The 25,507-nt window shown below is 38.3% G+C and overlaps 1 protein-coding gene across 4 annotated transcripts in view; it reads right to left on the bottom strand.

Moving 5' to 3' along the window:
• The window catches only part of LOC107760529 (mediator of RNA polymerase II transcription subunit 23), a 65,672-nt gene that overhangs the window by 24,026 nt on the left and 16,139 nt on the right, over positions 1 to 25,507 (bottom strand). For 3 of the 4 annotated variants that reach the window (XR_012706008.1, XM_075246475.1, XM_075246477.1), the window contains exons 6-11: positions 25,036 to 25,253; positions 24,286 to 24,493; positions 9,713 to 9,993; positions 9,258 to 9,341; positions 478 to 572; positions 86 to 248 (exon numbers count right to left, since the gene is read on the bottom strand). Coding sequence is in view for 3 of the 4 variants with exons in the window: in XM_075246475.1 (XP_075102576.1) it covers positions 86 to 248; positions 478 to 572; positions 9,258 to 9,341; positions 9,713 to 9,993; positions 24,286 to 24,493; positions 25,036 to 25,253 (1,049 nt within the window). In the remaining variant the exon portion in view is untranslated. The remainder of the gene's footprint in view (positions 1 to 85; positions 249 to 477; positions 573 to 9,257; positions 9,342 to 9,712; positions 9,994 to 24,285; positions 24,494 to 25,035; positions 25,254 to 25,507) is intronic. The other variant, XM_075246476.1, reaches the window with a different exon arrangement.

The raw sequence follows: 25,507 nt of genomic DNA, 5'->3' as shown, positions 1-25,507 counted from the left end.
CTGCAAATGCATTGAGTAGCTCAGAAAAAGTTATAATTTGAGTTACAGAGCATTCACAAAAGTTCAGCTGGAGAAATATTCCTACCTTCCCTTCCCTCTTCACAGAGAAAAAATCTCTCAACGACAAAATCAGATTCATACATAAATTCTCAGCCAATCTGAAAATGCGATGATCTCCACGTTTCCCCTTCAGTGTAGAAATCATTTTGGTGACATCATACATCAAGGTCTTGCTCTTGCCTTGATACCTAGAAAAAGGAAAAAGTTTATTGACTTTATTTTTTATCAGTTATTTAGAGAATCAAGTTACAGAATCCTAACAATTGAGGAGGTGCAAAAAGATGGTATGCTATCTAAATGTAGAAATGTGAATGTACTATTCTTTAGTAAAAGCAACATTGATCATCAGTCACAGACACAAGTAGAGAATAGATAATAGAGAAGAATCTGATGAATTCCCAAGATGAGTAAACTCACCTGTAGAGTGAAAGGAAACGGTAGTTAAGAATTTCAAACACCAAGATCGTGTTTCCAGGCTTGGTCAATGTGGTGGGATTCCTCGATGTCAGATGCTGCAATAGAAGTTTGCATCAAGAGCAAAACGTAATGAACTCCAGTAGAAAAGTGTGCAAACAAAAACACAAGTTAGACTAACCAAGTCTCCTACCAAGAAAATGAAACTGCCTAGAAAGAAATTCCAGCAGCAGTCCATAATGGGAAGCCACAATTCATCCGAATTAGCAAGAAACTAGAGGAAATTCACTAACATATTACACTGATTTCCCATCAAAAGATGAACAACCCACTGACCAACAGAATACGGAACTTAAGTGCTTCTACAGAAACGTAAGAAGGCAGTAGAATGGCCAACCATAACGTCGCCATTCTGGTACTAAAACTGACTACTATAGTAACTATACAGTTTGCAGAGGGGATAGTGAAAGGAAGTCGCTGCCTATAGGTGAAGGACAAAGCCCGAGGAAGGCCTATGCGACAGTAAGACTGTGTTATGAAGCTACTTAATTATTTAAAAGAAAAATAAAGGCACCTGCATTGAGTCATGTTGGTGTAGGGTGTAGGGTAGGCAATAATACTTACTGAATTGCCTGACCATCTCCTAAAAGCTTAAGCTAGAGAGAGCACTCTTTTATTTACTTAATTATGTCTTCGATAATACTGCTTACCAATATGTCCTATATTTGTGAATCTCTTTTTTCTGTCCACACCTCACAACTGGCCTCTCTCATACCTCTCTCAGTTAACTTTGCCCTTACATAATCCTCCTCTGCTTCCTCTCTTACCTCCCAAGTCTCCTAGTCTTAACCCCTTCCTACAGCAGTATGACGTTGTAGCCCTTCAATATGTTAAAAGTTGCCTGCTACGCACACGACATATTAGTTCCTTTTGTTGAACTGTGAAAAACCCCAACATCCACCCTCCTTCTCGATGAAGTTGAGCAACTACTTCCTTAACTCCATCATAGACATCTTTTACTTATGGCATTATTTCAGAAATGCTTGAAAATACCTCTCGTGCAAAATAGTGGGTTCTCTATCTTTGTAACTTATTTCAGTTTACTTCTCCAGATACATTTTCTTCGAGTATACCAAAATCCTCATATTCCTGGTCGACCCCTTTATCCACCCCACCCTTCTCACCCTCTTTTCTCCCGATTCCTTTAATCCTCCCACACCTTTTTGCTTTCCCTTCTTCTGTAATGCCAATTACCTTAATTTTAGGAGCAATGGCTTAGCACCCATTTTATCATCCTTCTCCACTGACCTTAGCTTCAGATTCTTCATCTTTCAGGATTTCTTCATTCACTCCATTAATGTCTTTGACCTCTGTGAGAAGGCACGGGAGAAAATATGTTATTGATATTGGATGATAAATACAATACAAGAGGTCCCTATTTATAGCTATACACTACAAGGAGATATTACTCCTCTTCCAATGTGGGACAAGACTACACTATACATATCTATAAACTAACACTCCCCCTCAAGCCGGTGCATACACATCATATGTACCGAGCTTGTTACACATGTAACTAATACGAGAACCAGTAAGAGACTTAGTGAAAATATCTGCTGGTTGATCATTCGACTTTACAAACTTTGTAACAATATCTCCTGAAAGTATTTTTTCTCTGACAAAGTGACAGTCGATCTCAATGTGTTTAGTCCTCTCATGGAACACCGGATTTGACGCAATATGAAAAGCAGCTTGGTTATCACATACTAGTTCCATCTTGCTGATTTCTCCGAACTTTAACTCCTTGAGCAACTGCTTGACCCAAACTAACTCACACGTCGCCATAGCCATGGCCCGATATTCGGCTTCGGCGCTAGATCGAGCAACTACATTTTGTTTCTTGCTCTTCCACGAGACCAAATTACCTCCTACTAGAACACAATATCCAGACGTCGAACATCTATCAAAAGGTGATCCTGCCCAATCAGCATCTGTGTACCTAACAATCTGCTCGTGGCCTCGATCCTCGAATAGTAATCCTTTGCCTGGAGCTGACTTTATATACCGAAGAATGCGAACAACTGCATCCCCGTGACTATCACAGGGAGAATCCATAAACTGACATACAACACTCACCGGAAAAGAAATGTCAGGTCTAGTCACTGTGAGGTAATTCAATTTGCCAACCAACCTCCTATATCTCGTAGGGTCTCTAAGAGGCTCCCCCTGTCCAGGCAGAAGCTTAGCATTCGGATCCATAGGAGAGTCAATAGGTCTGCAACCCATCATTCCAGTCTCCTCAAGAATGTCTAAGGCATACTTCCGCTGTGAAATAACAATACCTGAGCTAGACTGAGCGACCTCAATACCTAGAAAATACTTCAATCTGCCCAGATCCTTAGTCTGGAAGTGCTGAAAGAGATGTTGCTTCAGATTAGTAATACCATCCTGATCATTACCGGTAATAACAATATCATCAACATAAACCACTAGATAAATACACAGATTAGGAGCAGAATGCCGATAAAACAGAGTAATCAGCCTCACTACGAGTCATGCCGAACTCCTGAATAATTGTGCTGAACTTACCAAACCAAGCCCGAGGGGACTGTTTCAAACCATATAGTGACCTGCGCAATCTGCACACACAACCATTAAACTCCCCCTGAGCAACAAAACCAGGTGGTTGCTCCATATAAACTTCTTCCTCAAGATCACCGTGGAGAAAAACATTCTTAATGTCTAACTGATAAAGAGGCCAATGACATACAGCAGCTATGGACAAAAAGTGACGAACAGATGCTACTTTAGCCACGGGAGAGAAAGTATCACTATAATCAAGCCCAAAAATCTGAGTATATCCTTTTGCAACAAGACGAGCCTTAAGCCGATCAACCTGGCCATCCGGGCCGACTTTGACTGCATAAACCCAACGACAACCAACAGTAGACTTACCTGCAGGAAGATGAACAAGCTCCCAAGTGTCACTCGCATGTAAAGCAGACATCTCGTCAATCATAGCATGTCGCCATCCTGGATGAGATAGTGCCTCACCTGTAGACTTAGGGATAGAAACAGTGGACAAAGAAGATATAAAAGCATAATGTGGTGACGACAGACGATGATAACTTAAACCGACATAGTGGGGATTAGGATTAAGTGTGGATCGTACACCTTTGCGGAGTGCAATTGGTTGACTAAGAGGAGACAAGTCCGCAGTAGGTGCAGAATCTGATGCGAGGCGTGAATCACCTGGGCCTGATGCTGGATGTGAACGACGATGATAAGTCAAGAGTGGTGGAGCTGCAGAAGGTTGAACTGGATTATGTGGAGGAACTAGAGCTATAGGTGGTGGAGCTACAACCGGAGCTGTAGGTGGTGGAACTGGAGCTATAGGTGGTAGAGCTACAACTGGAGCTATAGGTGGTGGAACTACAACTGGAGTTGTAGGTGGTGGAGCTGGAGTAACTGAATCTCCAAAAGATGAAACTGGTAGTACCTCAGAAACATCTAAGTGATGACCTGAACCTGTGAAGTATGATTGGGTTTCAAAGAAGGTAACATCAGCGGACATAAGGTACCGCTGGAGGTCAGGAGAGTAGCATCGATACCCCTTTTGTGTTCTCGAGAAACCCAGAAATACGCACTTAAGAGCACGAGGAGCTAACTTATCTGTTCCTGGAGTAAGGTTATGGACAAAACAAGTGCTTCCAAAGATACGGGGTGGAAGAGAGAACAAAGGTAAATGGGGAAACATGACAGAGAATGGAACTTGGTTCTGGATAGCTGAAGATGGCATACGATTAATAAGATAGCAAGATGTAAGAACGGCATCCCCCAAAAACGCAACGGAGCATGAGATTGTATGAGTAGGGTACGAACAGTTTCAATAAGATGTCTATTCTTTCTTTCAGCTACCCCATTTTGTTGACATGTGTACGTACAAGATGTTTGATGAATAATCCCATGAGATTTCATAAACTGCTGAAATGGGGAAGACAAATACTCTCGGGCATTATCACTACGAAATGTGCGAATAGAAACCCCAAATTGATTTTGAATTTCAGCGTGAAAGGTCTGGAAAATAGAAAACAGCTCAGATCGATTTTTTATCAAAAATATCCAAGTGCACCTGGAATAATCATCAATGAAACTGACAAAGTAGCGGAATCCTAAGGTGGAACTGACCCGACTAGGACCCCAAACATCTGAATGGACTAAAGTAAAAGGTGACTCTGCTCGATTATCAAGACGCCGAGGGAAATGGGAGCGGGTATGCTTAGAGCTGACATGACTCACACTCTAGAGCTGACAAGTGAGATAAACCAGATACCATTTTCTGAAGTTTTGACAAACTGGGATGTCCCAACCGTTTATGTAATAAATCTGGTGAATCAGTAACAGGACAAGTTGTAGAAGGAAGACAAGATGTGAGTCCATGTGATTTAGCAAGGATAAGGTAATAAAGTCCGTTTGATTCACGTCCGGTACCAATGATCCGCCCCGTACTGCGTTCCTGTATAAAAACATGGTCATCAAGAAATAAAACAGCGCATTTAAGTGATTTGGCTAAGCGACTAATAGCTATGAGAATAAAAGGACTATTGGGAACATAAAGGACTGAATCTAAAGGTAAGGAAGGAAGTGGGCTTGCTTGACCTATTGCAGTTGCCATGGTTTGAGACCCATTGGCCATTGTGACTTTTGGAAGAGATTGAGAATACGAAATAGTAGTGAAAAGAGATTTGTTACCAGAAATATGATCTGATGCACCTGAATCAATGACCCAAGACTCAGAGGATGAAGATTAGGAGAAACAAGTCATGCTATTACCTGTTTGAACAACAGAAGCTATCTCAGAAGATGTCTGCTTACATGCTTTATACTGAAGGAACTCAATATACTCTGCTAAAGAAACCATCCGATTATTCAAAGCATCGGTTCCCATGTCGCTACAATTTGTAGTAGTATGGTTAACTTGAAATAGTGGAAATAAGTAACTTCTGTGAGAAAACTGAAGAAATAGCTTGAAAAACACTGTTTACAGCAGGAAAATAGAACATTGTTCTGTGCCCGGAACACTGTTCATGCCGGAAACACTGTAGCTCGCCGGAAAATTCCAAAGTTGTCGGAATTTATTGTAACCAGGATGGATAGACTCGGAATTCCTTTGCGAGCAAGCTGTCCTGAAGAAATATTTTCAAAAAATGGCCAGAAAGGTCACTGTTCACGCCGGAAAAATATAAAAGTGGCCGGAATTTGATTTGAATTAGATGGGTAGGCTCGGAATTTTGAGGAGAGCACACTGTCCTGAAGAAGTTTCGCGAAAAAATGGCCGGAAAGTGGCCGGAACCCTCGCCGGAAAAGTTGTTGCCGGCGCATGGAGGAGCGTGACGGCTTTTCTGCCGGATAAAATTTCAGGGGTTGGTAGTCGGAGGGTGATCTACCTCGTGGTGGTGTTAGTTTTAGCACAACACCGACAGAAAGTGACTTTCACTTAGACAAGCCTTAGGTCACCGGAAAAATTACACGATGACTAAGTTCTTTCTTCCCGGTTAACGCTGGAATTACGCACAGCGATCTTTTCTCACTAATGCTCTGATACCATGTGAGAAGACACGGGAGAAAATATGTTATTGATATTGGATGATAAATACAATACAAGAGGTCCCTATACAGTACAAGGAGATATTACTCCTTTTCCAATGTGGGAAAGACTACACTATACATATCTATAAACTAACAACCTCAACAACAGTCGAAAAATAAGGAATCTCATTTCTAGCCACTTCCTACTGTTTTAACTGTTGATTCCACGCCATCTTTGTCGATTTAATACGAGCTGAAGAATATCACGCTACAACTGTTGGCTGGCGTTGACTACTTTTGTTTGATTTTAACTTGGTCCTGATTTGAGCTATCTTCTATGCTCATTGTTCCTCTAACTATCTCATTTTATTAAGATCAGTACAAAGGCAGGAGGTCTGATGCATTTAACGAGAACTCATAAACTGCTGAAACTGAAAAGATTCCTTGTGCATAATAATTACAAAAAAGGCGACTAAAGACCCCAAATAAATTTGTATTTCTGTACAAAATGTCTGGAAGATGAAAAACAACATAGAACGGCCTTGCATTAATAAAATTCAGTACATGTTAAATATCATCGATAAAGTTAACAAAATAGGTAAAACCAACCCCAAACATTGTTTTTGTTCGAAGAAGTAAGGGATTATCATTAATAAGCATCAAGAAGATGCAGAGCAAAAGATATAAAAATTACAATACTGTTTGATGGTGTCTGCTCATATACAAAAACTAATCTAAAGCTAAGGAGTAGACACAATCCAAAAAGTTCTCATAGATAGATACAGGGGCCTGATTGAGCCAACTAAATACATTCAGTAAGCATCTGCCGTTGAAAGGAACAAGCATGCTTACTAAGTTGTGGGAAATTGGAAATTCACCAAAATGAAAATAGCTAGCCTGATAACCGTCCGATACTCATTGGAGGATAGTGGAAATTGAATGGAAAGGGTTCCTAGGGCGCCCACGAAGGTGTGCTTTTTTGCATGGCTAGCGGCAAGGGGAGTGATTTTGACTGCTGAAAATCTCCGAAAGAGGGGAATTACACTTGTTAGTTGGTGCTACATGTGTAAAAGCTCAGGAGAAGAAGTTGATCACCTTATGTTGCATTGCCCTGTGTCCTCAGCTTTGTGGAGGGCAATCCTGAATCTCTTTGGTGTTCAATGGGTGATGCCAAGCACTGTAAAAGAAATGTTATATAGCTGGGGCGGTTTCCGTAGAAGAAGAAAGCAAAAGGCGTGGAAATTCGCTCCGTTAGCTCTCATGTGGGTAGTATGGGGGGAGAGAAATAGGAGAGCTTTTGAGGAGATTCAGTCTCCTTTTTCACATCTTAAGAATAGCCTTTTATCTTTGATCGCTTTTTGGTGCACTCACTTAGCCCCTACTTGTATAGAAGATTGGGCGTCTTTTATAGAGAATCATGTTCTGATGTAAATTCTCTACGTCGTTGGTATACTTTGTGTACACGGGAGTTCTCTCCCTTTTGATTAATACGATTTACCTTATCAAAAAAAAAAGAACACTTTGCTCGAAATCTTAAGAGGCAAAAAAAAGATTCTCAACTAATCCCTAAAAAAACACTCAAAAATATATAATTTGGGATATTACATTGTATAAACACTGACATCAAAAGGGGATAATTTAGACTATCCAATAATGTGAATCTGCGACTAATACCAAAGATCTAATCTTGCTTACAGCAATAATAAATTGGTTTGGATTCTCTCTACCTACTAGTAGTACGACAAAGATGGCTAATAGTAATAATAATAACAATAAATAGCTTGTACATTACAAAACAATAACAAAGAGATGATCAAGTCGGATAAGTCTTATGAAATAACTCATAAAATGTGTGTTATGACTAAGAGAAAATTCCAGTTTTATGCTTACTAGGGCCGAGGACAAGCTAATGACATTGCACAGCAGGACAAAAGTTCTGCTACTTGACTGAATAACCACTTAAAGTGCCACACATGTAACATATACATTGCATAAAGGCACACCGAAACAATTCACGATATTATAGCCCCAAAAACAATTCTTATATCTACAAGACAGAGAATGGCTGTTAATGTCAGATGATGCATAGACAATCAAAAATCATTATGAAATTTAAGCTTATTTTGATCTTCTGCAAGTTTCTTATACTAGCATCAACTCTAAAGTGTTTACAACTTGTAAAATACCATCTCTTTCTGTGAAGTGCTTTCATGAAACACCAGCTTAAATTTCAGATAATATTTGGGAAGTAGAAAAATCATTGCAGAATACAACCTGAGTGGCCACCAGTGTTATTAAAAGCCATCCCTTTGTCGCTTAAAGAGATGAAGCGATGCGAAGCAAGGGGTTATCGCTTCATTACTGAAACCATGCGCTTCATAGAACTTTGCACTTCAAACAACGACACGCAAAGTTATCTCTATAAGAAGGGGTATGTTCTTTGAATCTCAACTTTGAGGAGTAAGATTAATACCAATGTTATTGTAAATCAGATACTAAAATTAGTTACTGTAATTGCAGGTTAATCATTATAGTACTGAATTCACAAATGTTTGGTATTCTTTTAATGTCGTAAATTCTGCGCTTCACTTCTCGCTTTTCACTTAAAAGTCCTAGATATCTCGCCAATTTTTTGTGCTTTTCGCTTTTAAAAACACTGCTAGCCATCACCTTTCATAATGGTAAAATACCATCAAGGAATGCTTTGCGCCTATCCAATCATGGTATTTTGTGCCTTGATGAATTTAATATATCCAACTAGTTGAAGGCCTAAATACAAAGAAACATTGTGTTAGGGCCATGCTACTCATCTGAGATTTTGCTTCAGGCTTTTAATGGAGACACAGTGAGAGGAACAAGCAACAGATTCTTCATAAATACTTGTTCTCAACCTAGAGTGTGATGTCTGAAATCAGAGGACTCTATCCAATTCATAAGTTATATTTGGTGGAGTAACTCAACAATAGCATTTTCCTTTTAGACTGTTACGAAGCAAAATAGTATTGAAACATGATAAAAGTAACTTATGCAGATATTATAGCAAATTTGGCACATAACCAAAAGTGACATTCTCAGGAGGTTTCTTTTGCTTACTGGCTTAACGGAATGAATGTAGTTCTGAAGAAAATGCAGTGACATGCCAGAGAATTAAATACCAAAGAAGGAATATTAGGAGGGAAAAGAGGAGAAGTTACAGTTAAGAGTGAGCGAAACAACGAATGGGGAGAAATGAGCATCAACCTACAGTATGTTTCAACCACAGCAATGCTAGGCACAGCCTGCAAAAATGATAGAATGATATTAATCATTCACAACTGGTACAATGAACCTTCAAAAGAATAAGGGAACGAGGAAATACTAGCTTGCTCCCAGTGAGACTGGAGTTGGTAATAAAGCTGCAGTAAATGTGAAAGGATAATAACCCTTCCAAATGACATGATCAAAGCAAATAAAACCACAAGAAAGAGTGGACAAGGGAGACCTACAGATCCATTCAATCTTATAGTATTAATCATGAGTACTAAACTTTTTATATATATAGAAGGCATGTAGATGAATTGATCAGTGATCTTGAGATTCTCTTGAGAAAAAAATTCTTTATTCTTTTTACTTTTGGAAAAGACCAACAGGAGGAAACCATAGTAAGTACCTGTCCAGAAAACATTGATTCTTCCATCTGATAAGCCAGTTTCAAGCACAAATTTGTGGAAAATCCTGATAACAATGATATTGGCAGCGGGCTAACTTCACGCATCACCACTAACCTCTCGTTAGACTGCAAAGTTGGTCCAGGTAAAAGCTCAGTAACCCCAGCAGAGGTTAACCAGTGCATTACAGTTTCACAAGCAGGCTGGGCCATTGTGTAGGACACAACCCAAAACATCCCAACCGATCTATCATCCAACTTCATATAATCCATCATGCGTTCTCCTGATTTTATGGAAATGACAAAAAGATGATAATCAAAAGCCATCTCAAAGGAGAAGGGTTTGGATAGGCGAAGTAATACTCCATAGCTAGAAACCGAAGAGATGCCCAGTTCCATCCAAACCTAGTATAAACATAAAGACCTCTCTATGTTCACTAGAAATGGCTGCATGATAGCACAACAGAGAAGAGAGAAGACCCCCCTCTGACTCACATAGATGGAAAAAGGTTTGAGCAATATTAAAATATAAGAACACACGCTCACCATCCACACGACATAGACTAGGACGCATTGAGAGGGCTGCATACCCATTCAACCCAAGTAGGTTCTGCTCAGTTCCTCATGAGTTACCAAACTAAAGCCTACCCAGAGCTCGACTGGACATGGAAAGTATCTTCAGATTGGGTTCAGCAGCTTGATTGCTGCTTGCCCTTGAAAAAGAGGTACTCCATCATTGCACGAGAAACAAATTACACTCTTGGTCTCCTTTATGTGACGTCACTTGACTAGACACTGAGCTTAAGATATTAGTTGGGCTTATATATTGAGTACAAGCGAAGAAAATATCAAATGATGGTTGAAAAGTTAGTTTGATTAATGTAACGGAAAAGTTGATTAATGTAACGGAAAAGGGCCAACTATACCCCTGTACTATTGAAAAACGTTTGAATATATCCTTTGTTGCACTATGTGGCTATTTCGGACCCTACCATTATACTATGGTACAAATATACCCTTATTTTGGACTAAGTGTCACATGGTTGCACTGGATTAAAAAGACACATCCCCATTTTTTAACCCAGTTTACACAAACATTACCCATTACCCAACCCAAAGTCCCCCAAACTTAAGAAAAGCTTCTGAACGAAAAAGAACCCTTATATCAATTGATAAGGAAGAAGAGCATGATCACGATTGCGCCAACCAGTTTCTTCCTATAAATCGAATGCGACGGGTGACTGACCATTGCTGTCCTTTTCCCTAAACTGGAATCTTGTGGCATTGTTGGCAAAATACTTACGGACTACTTCGCCTGCAGCATCAACAGCTTTACCGATAATTTTGGAAAGGTGATTTAGCCCCATGTCGCTCACCATTGTTCTGTTAAAATTTGAATGCAGAGAGAAGTTAAATCAAATAGTTTTGCCTATTTTCTATGATGTTGATCCTTCCAAGTGCAAAAGCAAATTGGGCGCTTCGGTGAAGCTTTGGCTATACACAAGGAACAATTTGGGGTTCAAAGCATTGAGAAATGGACAGCTATAAGGTGGGTGTACTGGTGAAGTAAGAAGGAAGAAAAGGGAGAAGATTTCAAAATCCAAATAGAAAAAGGAATTTGAGATTCCAACAGTAATTTGATATTTTTTCAATCTTCATTTTTTCGCATAATTTGACAAAGGGGGAGAGGTGAAATAATGTTTAAGTGAACTAGGTTTAAAAATGGGGATGGGTCCTTTTAATCACATGCAGCCACATGGCAGTCCCTCCAAAATAAGAGTATATTTGTACCATAGTATAACAGTAGGGACCGAAAATAACCACATAGTGAAACGAAGGGTATATTTAAACCATTTTCAATAGTATACGGTATATGTAGCCAGGTGCCCTAAATTTCTCCTTGTCCCCGAGGTACTGGAAAGGACATATTAAAATGGGTCTATCGTAAACAGTCTTACCTTACTTTTCTGCAAGGGGTTATTACTACATTTGAACTCATCTCCTAGTCACATAGCGACAACTCTTACCATTACGCTTAGACTCCCTTCTTAGTTTGAAATTAACAAAACGGACACCCTCATCGAAATTCAAGTTTACTTAGTCTGAATTTGAATACTTGAAAATAGCCAGAATTATAAATAATATTGTAAAAAAAATGGTGTCCAATATTTTGGATGTTCCATACCAAAAAAGAGTTATAGAAATTGAGCCAGATACTCTAAAAAACTTCAGATTGCATGCAATAACTCCCAAACATTTTTATGTTTATTGCATAGCAATGAATAACTCATTGTAAGAATATAGGATTCTTAATTTAAGAACAAAGTTGCATATTACCAATTAAAAGCTCGGATTCAGTTGCAACAAAAACCGAAGAGGCTTGTAAGATTAACAAGGGAAGATTCGATTGTATTACTAACAGGGAAAAGGAACTCCTAAGAATTTCTTGTACGAATGTGTGCCTTTAAACTAGTATTGCGGCAAAATTCACTTTGTAGAAGTCAAACTTCAATTATTCGAGCATGAATATTTTTAAAAATTCAATAACTTTCTAAAAAAAAAAGAAATTTTTCATAAAGAATTCATTATTTTTACATATATAACTAAAAGAGCACCAAGAAAGTTCAATGTATGAACAGGGGATACAAGGATGAAAGCTCTGTCCCTATTGAGTATTGTAGGGCGTTAATGTACACACTTTTATCAAGTTTCCAAATGTCAAATTTCACACTAAGAGATCATCATTTCATAGTTTGATGGTAGATGGCCTTATAAAAATTAGGCCAGAATATTATCAACTCAGACCTCCAACACCAGCACTGTGTTGCTTAGCCTTGCACCTAAAGCACAGAAGTTGAAATCATACATGCATATCACTGTGTTAATATCAGTATTAAAAGTCATTGTTTTGTCGCTTAAAACAATGATGCAACAAGAGGTTATCGCTTCATGCAGTCCATAAAAATATGTGCTTCAAACAATGACACCCAAAGTGATCCAAACGAGCAACGGTTGATTATATGAATCTCAACTTTGAGGAGTTAGATTAATATCGACATTATTGTATATTGGATGCTGAATTTAGCTATTTTAGTTGCAATTTGATTACTCCCTGTTGCAATTTATGTGACACACTTTCCTTTTTAGTCTATCTCAGGAAGAATGATACATTTCTACATTTGGAAACAATTTAACTTTATAATTTTTATTTTACCCTTAGTGAGATGAATTATCGTGACACAGATGTCTATGGCTTGTTGTTTTTTTTTTTTTGGTCACATACATATTTGTATATTAATAAAAAAATACACAAAGGGTGTGTAGTCCCCCATACTTGCAAGAATTAAAACAAACTCCTAATCCTTAGTCTTCTCGTACGGATTCTAATACATCAAAAATAGATTCAGGTTCTTCTAAGACTTCTTGTTTACACCAAAAATAAAACAGGACAAGACATTTCATTTTCAATTTTTTGATGCTACTGGCCTTGTCCTCAAAACATCTCTGATTTCTTTCTTCCCAAATTGTCCACCAAATGCAAGCAGGGACAATCCTCCATCTCTCTTTCTCGCTAGAAGATATACCCTCATTGTTCCAGCATGCTAGTACCTCAAGTATTCTTCTTGGCATAGTCCACCTGATGCCCCTCAAACTAATGAATATCCTCCATAACTGAGTTGTCCATCTACAATGTAAAAAGAGATGATTTATTGTCTCTGCCTCTTGTCCACATAAGTAACACTTGGAACAAAGTTGATAACCTCTCTTGATAAGGTTATCCTGAGTCAACACTACTTCTTTTGCCAATAACCATGTAAAGCAAGCAATTTTGTATGAAATCTTAACTCTCCATATCATCTTCCATGGCCAACATCCAATATGATTGTTTGAAAAATTGAACTCCTTGTAGGCAGATTTAACTTTCCTTGCTTATGCCCTTGCCATATCATGCAGTCTTTTCTAGTTGAAGTCCCTTTAAACTGCTCTAGAGTATTATAGAACTGTGTTACTCTGCCAATCTCCCAATCATTCAGAAGCCTTCTGAATGTTAGATTCCAGCCTTGGTTTGCCCATACCTCTCCAACTGCTTGCTGTTGATTTAGGGAGTGAATGTCGGGAAAAAGTTGTTTCAAAGCTCCTTGACCTATAATTGTCTTCCCAGAAGGATATCTTCATTAAATCCCTAACTCTGACTTTAGACTTGGTCATCATTTTAGGCCACAAATTTCTAATAGATTTCCAGAGACTGATCCCATATAGACTATTAACCACTTTGGTTGTCCATTCTTCTTCCATCTCATAATTTTCTTTAATCACAAGTTTCCATTAGGTTGATCTTCTGCTGCAAATCTCCATAGCCATATCATCATCAAGCTTTGGCTCTGGACTTTCAAATTCTTGATCCCAAGACCCCCTTCCTTTTTGCTAGCTAAAAGAGACACCCATTTAACCAAATGAATTTTTTTATTGTCACTATTACCTTGCCATAAGAAGTTTCTTCGTAATGCATCTATCCTTTTCAATACATTTGCTGGAATGGGAAAGAGAGACATCATATAAGTAGGCATTGCATCAAACACAGAATTAATAAGAATCAATCTACCCCCCAAGGACAGGTACTGATTTTTCCAATTTGTTAGCTTCTTCTCACATTTTTCTAACACCCCATTCCATATCCCTTTTGACTTACTCTTGGCCCCTAAAGGCATCCCCAAATAAACTATTGGCAACTCCCAAATCCGTCCTCCAAGAATTCCAGCTAAGCTATGAATTTCTTCCACCTCATTAACTGGATGTATAAAACTTTTGTTCCAGTTAATGTGCAATCCAGATGTGGCTTCAAAGAGAATGAAGATCACCCTCAGCATCATCAGTTGGTTCTTATCAGCTTCACAAAAGACCAATGTATCATCTGCATATTGAAGATGAGATATCACCAAATTGCTACCAACCCTGGAACTCACTTTGAAACCCCTAATCCAGTTGTTGATTTGAGTTGTCTGTATCATATGATTTAGACCTTCTGTGGCAATGATAAAGAGGAAGGGGGACAAAGGATCCCCTTGTCTCAAACCTCTTTGAGAAGAAAAGAATCCAGCTGGAGAACCATTCACTAGTATTGAAAATTTGACCGTGCTGATACAAAATTTGACCCAAGTAATCCATCTCTCTCCAAAACCCATTTTCATGAGAGTTCCTAGAAGGAAATTTCAATTTAAATGATCATATGCCTTCTCAACATCTTATTTGCATAATATCCCAGGTTCTTTGCTTTTGGTTCTTATATCTACACATTCATTTGCTATTAAAATAGTATCCATAATTTGCATGCCTCATATGAGGGCCATTTGTTGTGTATCCACCAGTTTATTCACCACTTTCTTAAGTCTCTCTGATAACAACTTTGAGATAATTTTGTAGACGCTACCAATAAGACTGAAAGGCCTGAAGTCTCTCAATTCCTAAGCTCCAACCTTCTTAGGTATCAATGCTACAAAGGTAGCATTGAAGCTTTCTTCAAATATTCCTTGAGCATGGAAATTTTGAACAGCAACTACCACTTCATTGTGAATCACTTCCATGCACATGCCTCAACACTTTCCCATATCTCCTGTTCTCCAAAAGGACTTTGCAGCATTTGATTCTCATTCTCCTCTGGGTAATCATAGGGCAATCCCTAAGATTACCTTGTGGTCTCCACACCTCTGATTTTGTATATAACTTCAGGTAGAATGTGACTATTTCTCTTTTGATGTCTACAATGTTCTCCACAGCTACTCCTTCAACTATCAACAGGTCAATATTATTATATCTTCTATGAGCATTTGCAGTTCTGTGGAAGAATTTTGTGTTCCTGACTTCATGTCACCTTGTTTCAACCAAAGAGCCCTGGATCTTTGTCTCCAAGCCACCTCCTCTTGTTTAGCAATCTCCTCAAATTCCATTGACAAGGTTGAGTATGAAACTCAGTGCACATGAGCATGATTAGTTGTCAAAGAGTAAGCCGTGGAGCATAAAGATTGTCATATACCATGATAAAAATAGATGAACTATAAAGGAAGTTTGAGTACTTAAAAAAGACATCACTTTCACTAAGAATAGTAATCAGCTTGTAAGGTTTTGTTAACATACGTTATGTTCGATAAAGCATATATTTGAGGAAGATGAGCAATATGTTATGAGATGATATAGTATGTGAATAAAATATTTTTCAAAACATTTAAGCCAACAAGCATGAAAAATTTGGAAAATTGTGACGACCCGAGCGGTCGTTTTGAGCATTTGCATTCCGTTCAGTGGTTTGAGGTCTTGAGTAGCTTCATATGAGATATTATGACTTGCGTGTATGGTCGATTTTGATTTTCGAGTGGTTCGAGATTGATTTGGAGAAATGATTTTTAATTTGAAAGCTTTAAGTTGGAAGAGTTGACCAAGTTTGACTTTTGTGTATTTGACCTCGGATCAGGATTTTGATGGCTCTGTTAGGTCCGGATGGTGATTTTGGACATGGGTGTGCCCGGATTGGTAATTGGATGTTTCTAGAAGGCTTTGGCTCTAATTGGCGAAAGTTAGTAATTTGAAGGTTTGGAAAATTCATGGGTTTGACCGGAAGTTTACTTCGATGTTTATCGGGTTCGGACTGTTGTTCCAGGAGTTGGAATAGGTTCGTTATGTCATTTGGAACTTGTGTGCAAAATTTGAGGTGATTGAATTTGAAAATTTGAAATAGTTCACTAAGCTTGAATTGAGGTGCAATTCGTGGTTCTGATGTTATATTGTGGGATTTGAGGCCTCGAGTAGGTCCGCGCTATGTTTTGGGACTTATTGGCATGTTCGGACGGGGTCCCGAGGGGCTCGGGTGTGTTATAGATTGATTTGGACCATTTCGAAGTTTGCATGAGAAGTTGGTTTCTGGTGCTCCAGTTGAGCTTCGCAATCACGAGAGCAGAGTCGCGATCGCATTGAGTATTTGGTCAGTTGGGTTGGTAGTTCATCGCGTTCGCGTAGAAGCAATAGCGTTCGCGAATAAGGAAACTGGACTGGAGGAGATTGTTCTTCGCGTTCGCGTGAAGTCAATCGCGTTCGCGAATAAGGAAACTGGGAGCTGGTGGTGTTGCTTTCGCGTTTGCGAGGTCTATATCGCGATCGCGGAGCGTCGACTTAGTTGTGCATCGTGATCGCGAACCTGGGGCCGCAAACGCATAGTGTAAGCTTCGCCATGTGGGTCCCGCGATCGCGAAGGGTACACCTGAGGCAGAGGTATTAGTATTTTCGGACTTTTACTCATTTTTATCACATTTTGAGATTGGGAGCTCGGATTTGGGCGATTCTTGAGGCGATTTTCACAATTTGGATTGGGGTAAGTATTTTTTACTCAGATTTGATTATTTTACATGATTCTATCTTTCATTGTGGCATTTCAGAGATGAATCTAAAAGAGAATTTGGGAGTTTTTGTCTAAACTTTTCTAAAGAGAATAATTGAGTTTTGAATATCGATTCGGAGTCGGAATTGGATGAAACTAGTATGGATGGACTCGTATTCGAATGGGTTGTCGGAAATTTTGAGTTTTGTCGAGTTCCGGGGTGCGGGCCCGTGTTGACTTTGAGTATTTGATTAAAGATTCGACTTTTATCGTTTGGGTTTGTTTCCTATGGCATTATTTGATGTTTTTGAGTTGCTTTTGGCTAGTTTCGAGCCGTTCGCAGGTCAGATTTGTGCGGAATGGAGCTTCTAGAGTATTGTTTTGGCTTGTTTGAGGTAAGTAACATATCTAAACTTGGATTTGAGGGTAATTATCCCCAAGAACTATGATATTTGAAATGTGTTGGGGGTGACGCACGTGCTAGGTGACGGGCGTGTGTGCGTGCACCAGGATATTCATGATCCGGGTAGACTTTAGACTGTTATGGGACTTGTTTTGCTATCATACCTCGTTATATCCGTTTTTTCTCTACTTGTATGATTATTTGAGTTATGATTCATGTTAGAAATCATGTCTAGGCTATGTGCTTATTTGTTTGAGACATGATAGGGCTATTCTTGCAGTTTTTGAGTTGTTTGCCTTAATTGTACATGATACTATATCTGTGTATGCTATCTCTATCTCAGTGCATGTTGTTGATGCCACATGTGTAATACTGTTGAATTGAGTATTGTGATGTCTCACAGGTTGTTGATGCCTCATATACTGTTGAACTGAGTACTGTGAGATGGGGTTAACTGAGACTTGAGCGATTGATGACCGAAGTGAGCTATAGAGCCATATTGTGATTTATATTTAGATTGAGTTGCATGCCGCAACGGTTTGATACAGTGTTTTGGATAGCGTGCGGCGACAAATAGCGACGAGGGCCCGCTTCACTATGGCGAGAAGCGAAGCGCTCGCCTTTTTTATGTGAAGCGACAATTTATACAAAAATAAAATATTAAATTTGCATATATATATACAAAACTAAAAGCTTAATAGCAATAATATATTAATAAATATATCAATTCAAAAATTAAAACTCAATAGATAGTCATAGTTGATTCATAAACTAAAACAAGCAACATCTATTCTTCTTCAAGATTTTCAAATTCTTGAACTTCAAAAATGTTAGCATTATATTGGCTATTATCTTTTTCATCCTCGGAGTCTTCATCAATTAGGGACCGACTTGAACTTGTAACTACTCTATTTCCCTTGTTATTTGAACTTGAAGAACTCCCTTTAAGACCATAGATATTCTCCTCAACTCCAGCCGCTATAGAAACAGTCTAAGTTGCTCGGACTCGGGTGCGGGTGTCCGATACGGGTGCGGATCTAGAGGTCAGATCCTTCATGATCTAAATTTAAAGATTCGGGGGTACGGATCCAGGTACGGATACGGGTGCAGGGATTCGGCTAAAAATAATTCAATTATTTAAAAATAGAGTTATAAAAATATGTCTAAATTATGAGACATTATGTGAAAAACTTACAAGGTATTCCGAGAAGAAGAAAATATTGAACAAGAGTAGAATTTTAGAAGGAGATAAAAGGAAAAGGACTGACATAGAAATTTATATATACAAGGTATTCCATTTTCTTCCATATCACCCTAGCTTTTGATTTGTTTTCAAAAATCATTGTATCTGTCCCAAATTTCTCCGTTGATTTTGGTCAAAGTAGCCAAAATCGGTTGACCAGATCCAACACGGATCCCACACCCATACCCACACCCACGTCGTGTCGACACGGGTGCGGCACTGAAAGTGAAGAGTCCGAGCAACTTAGAAAACAGTACCCTAATCGAGATCATCTCCTACATACACTTGTTCATCTTCATGATTTGTGGGGCTCCAGTTAACCATATTCATTTGCCTCGTCAATGTTATCCAACAAAATTGGATCAATGGTATCGCGAGCGTCATAACGACGCTTCAATGTTCTATTGTATTTAATATACACTAGATCATTGAGATGCGATAACTCAAGTCTATTCCTTTTCTTGGAGTGAATTTGCGCATAAGTTGTAGAGATTAATTAATAGATGCCACTAATAATACAATATAGAATATATTATTATAATAAATTTGCTTCTTACATGCTCAAATACGTTCCAATTTTGCACTAGAAGTTAAGCTTAGTACTTTGACGGCAAACTTTTGCAAGTTTGGAGTTTGAGGACCAAATTGCATCCACCATTCAACTATAGAAAAATATTTTAAAAGTTAATAAGTATAAATAAATCAAATAAATTAAATTAAAACTATAAGGATATCTATATTAAAGTTAGTTACCTTGCAACCTTATGTCTCTGGCTCTAATAGTCGTCTGTAAACCAAATAGGCCATCTGCTTGTGTGTACTTACCAAACTCCTCCCCTATTTGATCTACAATCGTTGCATCGGGGACCAACTTCTCAAGACATTTATGGTATCCAACTCACACCTCTGAATCTAAAGTGCCATCTCTATTATTCTTGTAAAACAATCCCGGGTTCAAAATATGGCCTGTTGCACGCCAAGGTCGATGGAATTGATCCGACCACCTTCTATCAATAATCTCAAAAACTTTCTCATACTTCCTCATATCACGCTTAAATGACGCTTCAATAGTTCCTTTGGCTCTATCCATAGCTTCATAAAGATAGCCCATTGGTGGTTTTCTCTCCCCATCCACCATACGAAGTACCCTAATCAAAGGACCACCAACTTTAAGAGCCTGAACGACGTTATTCCAAAATGGAGAAATAAAAATTTTGGCAGTTTCTTTCCCTTCAGCTTCCTTTGCATATCTATTTTCTTTCCATTCATTTGAAAGAACTAGATTTCTCAAGTTTTTCTTTTGCAAGTAAAAACTATGCAAAGTCAAGAAAGCCGTTCCAAATCTAGTCTTGGCCGGTCTCACCAAATTTCTTTCATTTGTAAATTTCCTCATCAAATTCAACAACAATGGCCTCTAACTGATGTAAGAATATATCTTGACTGCCTAAGTGAAAACTGTAAGAGTAACAATAACAATTTTATAGTTAATACTTAATAGGACATAAGTATAAATAAAGTTAAAGCTTTAAAGATAACTATATTAAAGTTACCTGAAGCATATGGGTTCCCTTGAATATGTCACCAAATATCAAATTGATACAATGGGCAGCACATGGAGTCCAACAAATATGTGGATGCACACCTTTGCATCATCTTACCCGCACTAACATTCTTACTAGCGTTATCGGTAACAACTTGTACAACATTTTCCTTTCCAATTTTCTCAATAGTCTTTGCAAACAAGTTGTACATTTTGGTTGTGTCCGTAGAAGAGTTGCTAGCATCGTAAGATTCAAGAAAAATACTACCTCTTGGAGAATTCACCAGCACATATATGACCATTTTTCCATTCCGTGTTGTCCATTTATCCATCATAATGGAACATCAAAACTTGTTCCATTCCACTCTATGCTCCTCAACAATTTTGCCTATCTTCTTCACCTCTTTTTTAAGATGAGTTACTCTAACTTCATGATAGCTAGAAGGCTTCATTCCTGGGTCATATCAAAAGTTTTGTAGTTAACGCAATTGAAAAGGAGCCATGCATCGTACATCCATGTTGCAAAGGCACTTACGGCGCGTATCCCTCAAAATCTTCTTGGCTTCTAAACCTGAACCAGAATCACCTTTTCAATTTTCTTGTTGTTTTGCCGAGAAATAAAGATTGATAGGACCTTTTGTCACCGTACGCGTGGATGACCCACTAAAACTATTTCAAGATATTTTTTGAGTTTGGGGAGGAGGTCCCATTTCATCATCTTCATCAATAAGATTCATCGATGGTTCATAACTCATTTGAGTTCTTGTCACATTTTTCTTCTCAACAAATGCTTTTACTTCCTCCCTAACCTCAGGCGGACAAAGTGGACATTGTACTACATTTTTAAATCCACCAATCAAATGTTGTTTGTGACGAGTTATTCCATCATGGTATATTTTTCATAAAACACACATTTAATTGTGGATCTTGATGAACCTTGTATAGCATAATTCCAAGCTATATCATTTCTTTTATTACCATCGGATGACGTCATTTCAATACTGTTTTATAGGAAAAAATTATCAAGTCAATATGCAATTAATTCTACTCTATAACTAAAAAAGGAGGAAATTTCAGGTTTGAAATAAAGTTCTCTGCCTCTGCCCAACAGTGAAGCTATGAAGGAACTGAAAAACAAAAAACAGAGCAAAAAGAGAAAGAAGAAGAGAGAAGAACTGAAGAAAAAAAAGGAAGACAGAAGTCAGAACGGAGGAAAAATAGAGTGTTGCTCGATCAAAAAGAAAGCAAAGAAAAAAAGAAGAGAAGAAGAAGAAAATGGAAGAAAAAACAGAGCAAAAACAGACTCTCTATTCTGTTGAGTCTGCATTGTTGCTTGATGCCTCGATCAAAAACAGAGCCAAAAAAATAAAAAGAAGAGAAGAAGAAGAAGAAGAAGAAGAAGAAGAAGAAGAAAAAGGAAGAAAAAAAGAAAGGAGAAAGAAGAAAGATGAAAGAACACTGAAGAAAGATGAAAGAAGAAGAAAGAAAAAAGAAAAAAAAAGCAGAAACTCGAAGAAGAAGAGAAGCATACCTGACTGGGTCGACTTGGATGAAGAAGAAAATGGCAGAAACTCGAGATGTGGCTAGGTCGACCACTGTGGTTGTGGCTATTTGACCAAGGAGAAAGAAATCGTTGTAGCTGCTCTGCTGTTTGAAGCTTGAAGAAGAAAGAAATGTATGAAAGCCCTAATCGCGGGTCTTTTTCTTTAATCCCATGCGCTTTTTCTTTTTTTTTAAAAGCGACGTTAAATCCGCATCTCGCTACACTGTCGCCTCTTGCTACACAAGCAGAGGCGAGCGTTATTTGTAAAACGCAACGCACTGTGCCAGCGCTCATTGTAATATCAGACTCCAGAGGGGCGGATCCTGGCCCAAGCGCTAATCAATATAACCGTTGCGGCATGCAACCCGATCCAAATATCAAACCGTTGCGGCATGCAACCCGGTCCAAATGTTAGCGCTAATAGTGTGAGGCGTAGCGATGCAAGCTGAGTGTGGTTGTATGTGTGATGGTGAGGGATATTTGTGCCATGCACCCGTACAATGTTGAGTGATTTTGTGTGTGATGGTGAGGGGCATTTGTGCCCGGCACCGTGAGCGTGCTGAGTGTGAGTGTACTTGATAGCTTCACTAGGATGTTATTGACTTGACATGTAGGCATAATGATGTATTTTTCCTCATGCTAGATGGTAATGAAATGCCTTACCTGTTGTTGAAAGTTTGAAAAAATCACAGTTTCCTTGTTAAACTCGTGTTTTAGTGATTTCGGAGAAAGATTTGGGCTTTAACTATTATACTTGGAAAGCATGCCTAATTTTCTGTATTTGTGAACGAGTTGAACATGATATCACTTGAATTGTTTTATTCTACAGTCATCATTATATCATGTGTTGTTATTGATCATTGGTGTTGGACACTGGCCTTCTTCCGAGCTCGTCACTGCTTTCAGTCCGAGGTTAGGTTTGTTACTTATTGAGTACATGGGGTCGGTTGTACTCATACTAAACATCTGCACCTTTCGTGCGGATCTTGGAGTTGATGTTATTGTATACGCGGGAGCTGGTATTGATGATGTACCTGCTTTCCGGATATAGCTACCACATGTCCTTGGTAGTTTTAGATTTAAATTATGTTTATGTATATTCCAAGCAGATGTTGTATTTATTTTCATACCAGCTTTGTAAATCTAAGTCTTAGCAGCTCATGACTTGTACTACAGATCCTTGGGATATTATATGGAAGTCCAGTTATTTCATTTATTGATTATTTATAAATCTCTATTAGAATTGTGTTATCTGTTGTTTGGCTTACCTAACGGGTTGGGTTAGGTGTCATCACGATTAGGTGGATTTTGGGTCGTGACAAAAATGTTTTCCTCCATACCAAACACACCCTTAGTATAAACAGTCATCTTAGAGTTTATTTTCATTACCTAGTTATGAAATTATGAAAAGAGTTGGGGTTTTGTCCCATTTCTCTCTGATTAACCCCTCTTAGATTACGACATGTTAGGTAATTCATGTATGAATTTATTCCCCTTCTCCCTTGGATTATATCTTGTAATTGATTGTTATTTGGTTTGTTTCAAGTATCATGTATGAGTTCATTTACCTTCCCCCTTAGATATATCTTGTAATTGTTGCTTGGCGTTTACTCATTGCATTCATTATATGATTTGATCCTTTTCTTTCTTCTGTCCTTTGATTAGTGATTATTGTAGTGTTTGCACGGGTTCAACAAATCTGTAGTTGAGTTCTTGTATTCGTTCAAGCCTAGTTCCCAATCCATCTATCCATTTTATTGCTTTTCTACCAGTTTCAAGGAGTTCTTGTGGGTTGAATAGTTCAAATTCAATTTCCTTGAATCTTCCTAGGTTTGTGGTGATCAGATATAGAGGGGGTGTTTGGATTGGCTTTTAAGCTGGTCAAATCAGCTTTTAAGCTCTTTTTAGCTTTTTCCAGTATGTGAGAATATACTGGGTATGTTGTTGTTGTTGTTAGCTTTTTCCAGTGTTTGGCAAAGTTAAAAAGTGCTTAAAATAAGTTTAAAACTGCTTAAAACAAGCCAAAAGCAATAAGTTGGGCAACCCCAACTTATTGCTTTTTGGTTTAAAAGTTATTTCTGCTTAAAACCCGCCTTTTTTAAGTCAATCCAAACGGGCTCATAACCCCTTCAGCAAAATGATTTCAGCCACACTAACTCCAAAAGTTTAACACCTTAACTGGTCAAAACGATACCTTGGATACAACAGGAGTGGCATTATTTTTTTGGATAGTTACCTGGTGCACAGTCCATTTTCATTGTTTTGGTGGAATTGGTAAGATTAGAAGACAAAACATGAAATTTATAATGACCCAAAAGAGATGAAATAATGACATTAACATCAAAAAACAAAAGCAGGCAATACAGAGGAGGGGAGAGGCAATAGATATGTTCTTGGTTTACACCTTATTTGTTGAAACTAAAATCTACTGTGAAATGAACGAACATGTTTCAAACTTGTACAGTCAAATGAAAGGATTACCTTTGTTTACCTGTCTCCACCATTCATCAATTTGCTTTCCCTTTTGTAGCTGCTCATTATTCAAATATTCTCTTGTTGCTGTATTTAGTGTCCAAATGCGCAAGTTCTGACAACTGCTAATGAAATCAAGTAGGATACTTTGAGGATTATTGGGATCAGAGCTTTTCTCCTCTTTATGGAACGAAAGAATTTTTCTGGTTGTCTCCACCTAACAGCAAATTGTGTGAGTCACCAAAGAGATACTACAATCGGCTCAAACATCAAAAACTTACTTTAATTACTCAAAATTATATCTTAATGAATAGCGGGAAAAGAAAATCAAAAATAAAAAGGTACAAGAAGATTGAGATACTAATGCTTTTAGACATGAAAAGAACTGCCAATGACAGATCTCTGGTTCTGCATCCGGAGGAGGAATTTTCTTTTAAAATTATGGTACACCTCAACCCCCAAACCCTCCCCCGTCCCCCGACAAAACTTCCCAAGGAGCCAACAGCGGCTTTTCCAACTTGCTCCCTTGGTGACTCACCACCCCATGGTGGAGGGCCATCTCCACTACGCGTACGCGATCATTCCCTAGGAAATCTCGAAAACCAGAGACAGATAAATATGAAAATAAAAAAAAATAAAAAACCAATCAACTAGCACCAAAAACATCAAGGTCACTACAAAACGATTGTATTAAAGTGCAATCAGTTTATATCCTCTTTATCTTTAAAAAGTGATCAGTATATAGTTAAGATGGAAAACCTTTCTTGAATCTGTATTTAAAGCATTCATCACTAGTTCAACCCGAATAATTTGTGCAAGTAACCACGTAACATGGTTCGTCCTAAGTATTTGTTGATCACCCTCTTGAAGTCGCAATACTAACTTGTCCACAAACTCCACAAAATCAACGCATCCACTTTTCACGAGAAAAAAGAATATATCTGAGAAGATAAGCCACTCCTGCCAGCAATTGATTTCTGCAGAAGTAAGAAGAACAAATAAAAGCTATCAAACTAAGTCCATTACAAAGGGGGAAAGCAACTTACTAGGAAGCAGAGTAAATCCTTAAAGTTAACAATATACTAATTAAACACACATTATCTAAGAGCGGACATATTATGTGACCAAATATGCAAGAGGACTTTTCCTTAGAGGCACACATCCAAGAGAACAGTTCTCACTTCTCACCCATAGCAAACACCAAGCAGCACATTTAATTGTCAAAGTTAGA

The sequence above is a fragment of the Nicotiana tabacum genome, chromosome 23 (genome assembly GCF_000715075.1).
Source record: "Nicotiana tabacum cultivar K326 chromosome 23, ASM71507v2, whole genome shotgun sequence".
NCBI lineage: Eukaryota > Viridiplantae > Streptophyta > Magnoliopsida > Solanales > Solanaceae > Nicotiana > Nicotiana tabacum.
The sequence above is the reverse complement of the archived record's forward strand: the minus strand, read 5'-3'. Positions and strand labels throughout refer to the sequence as shown.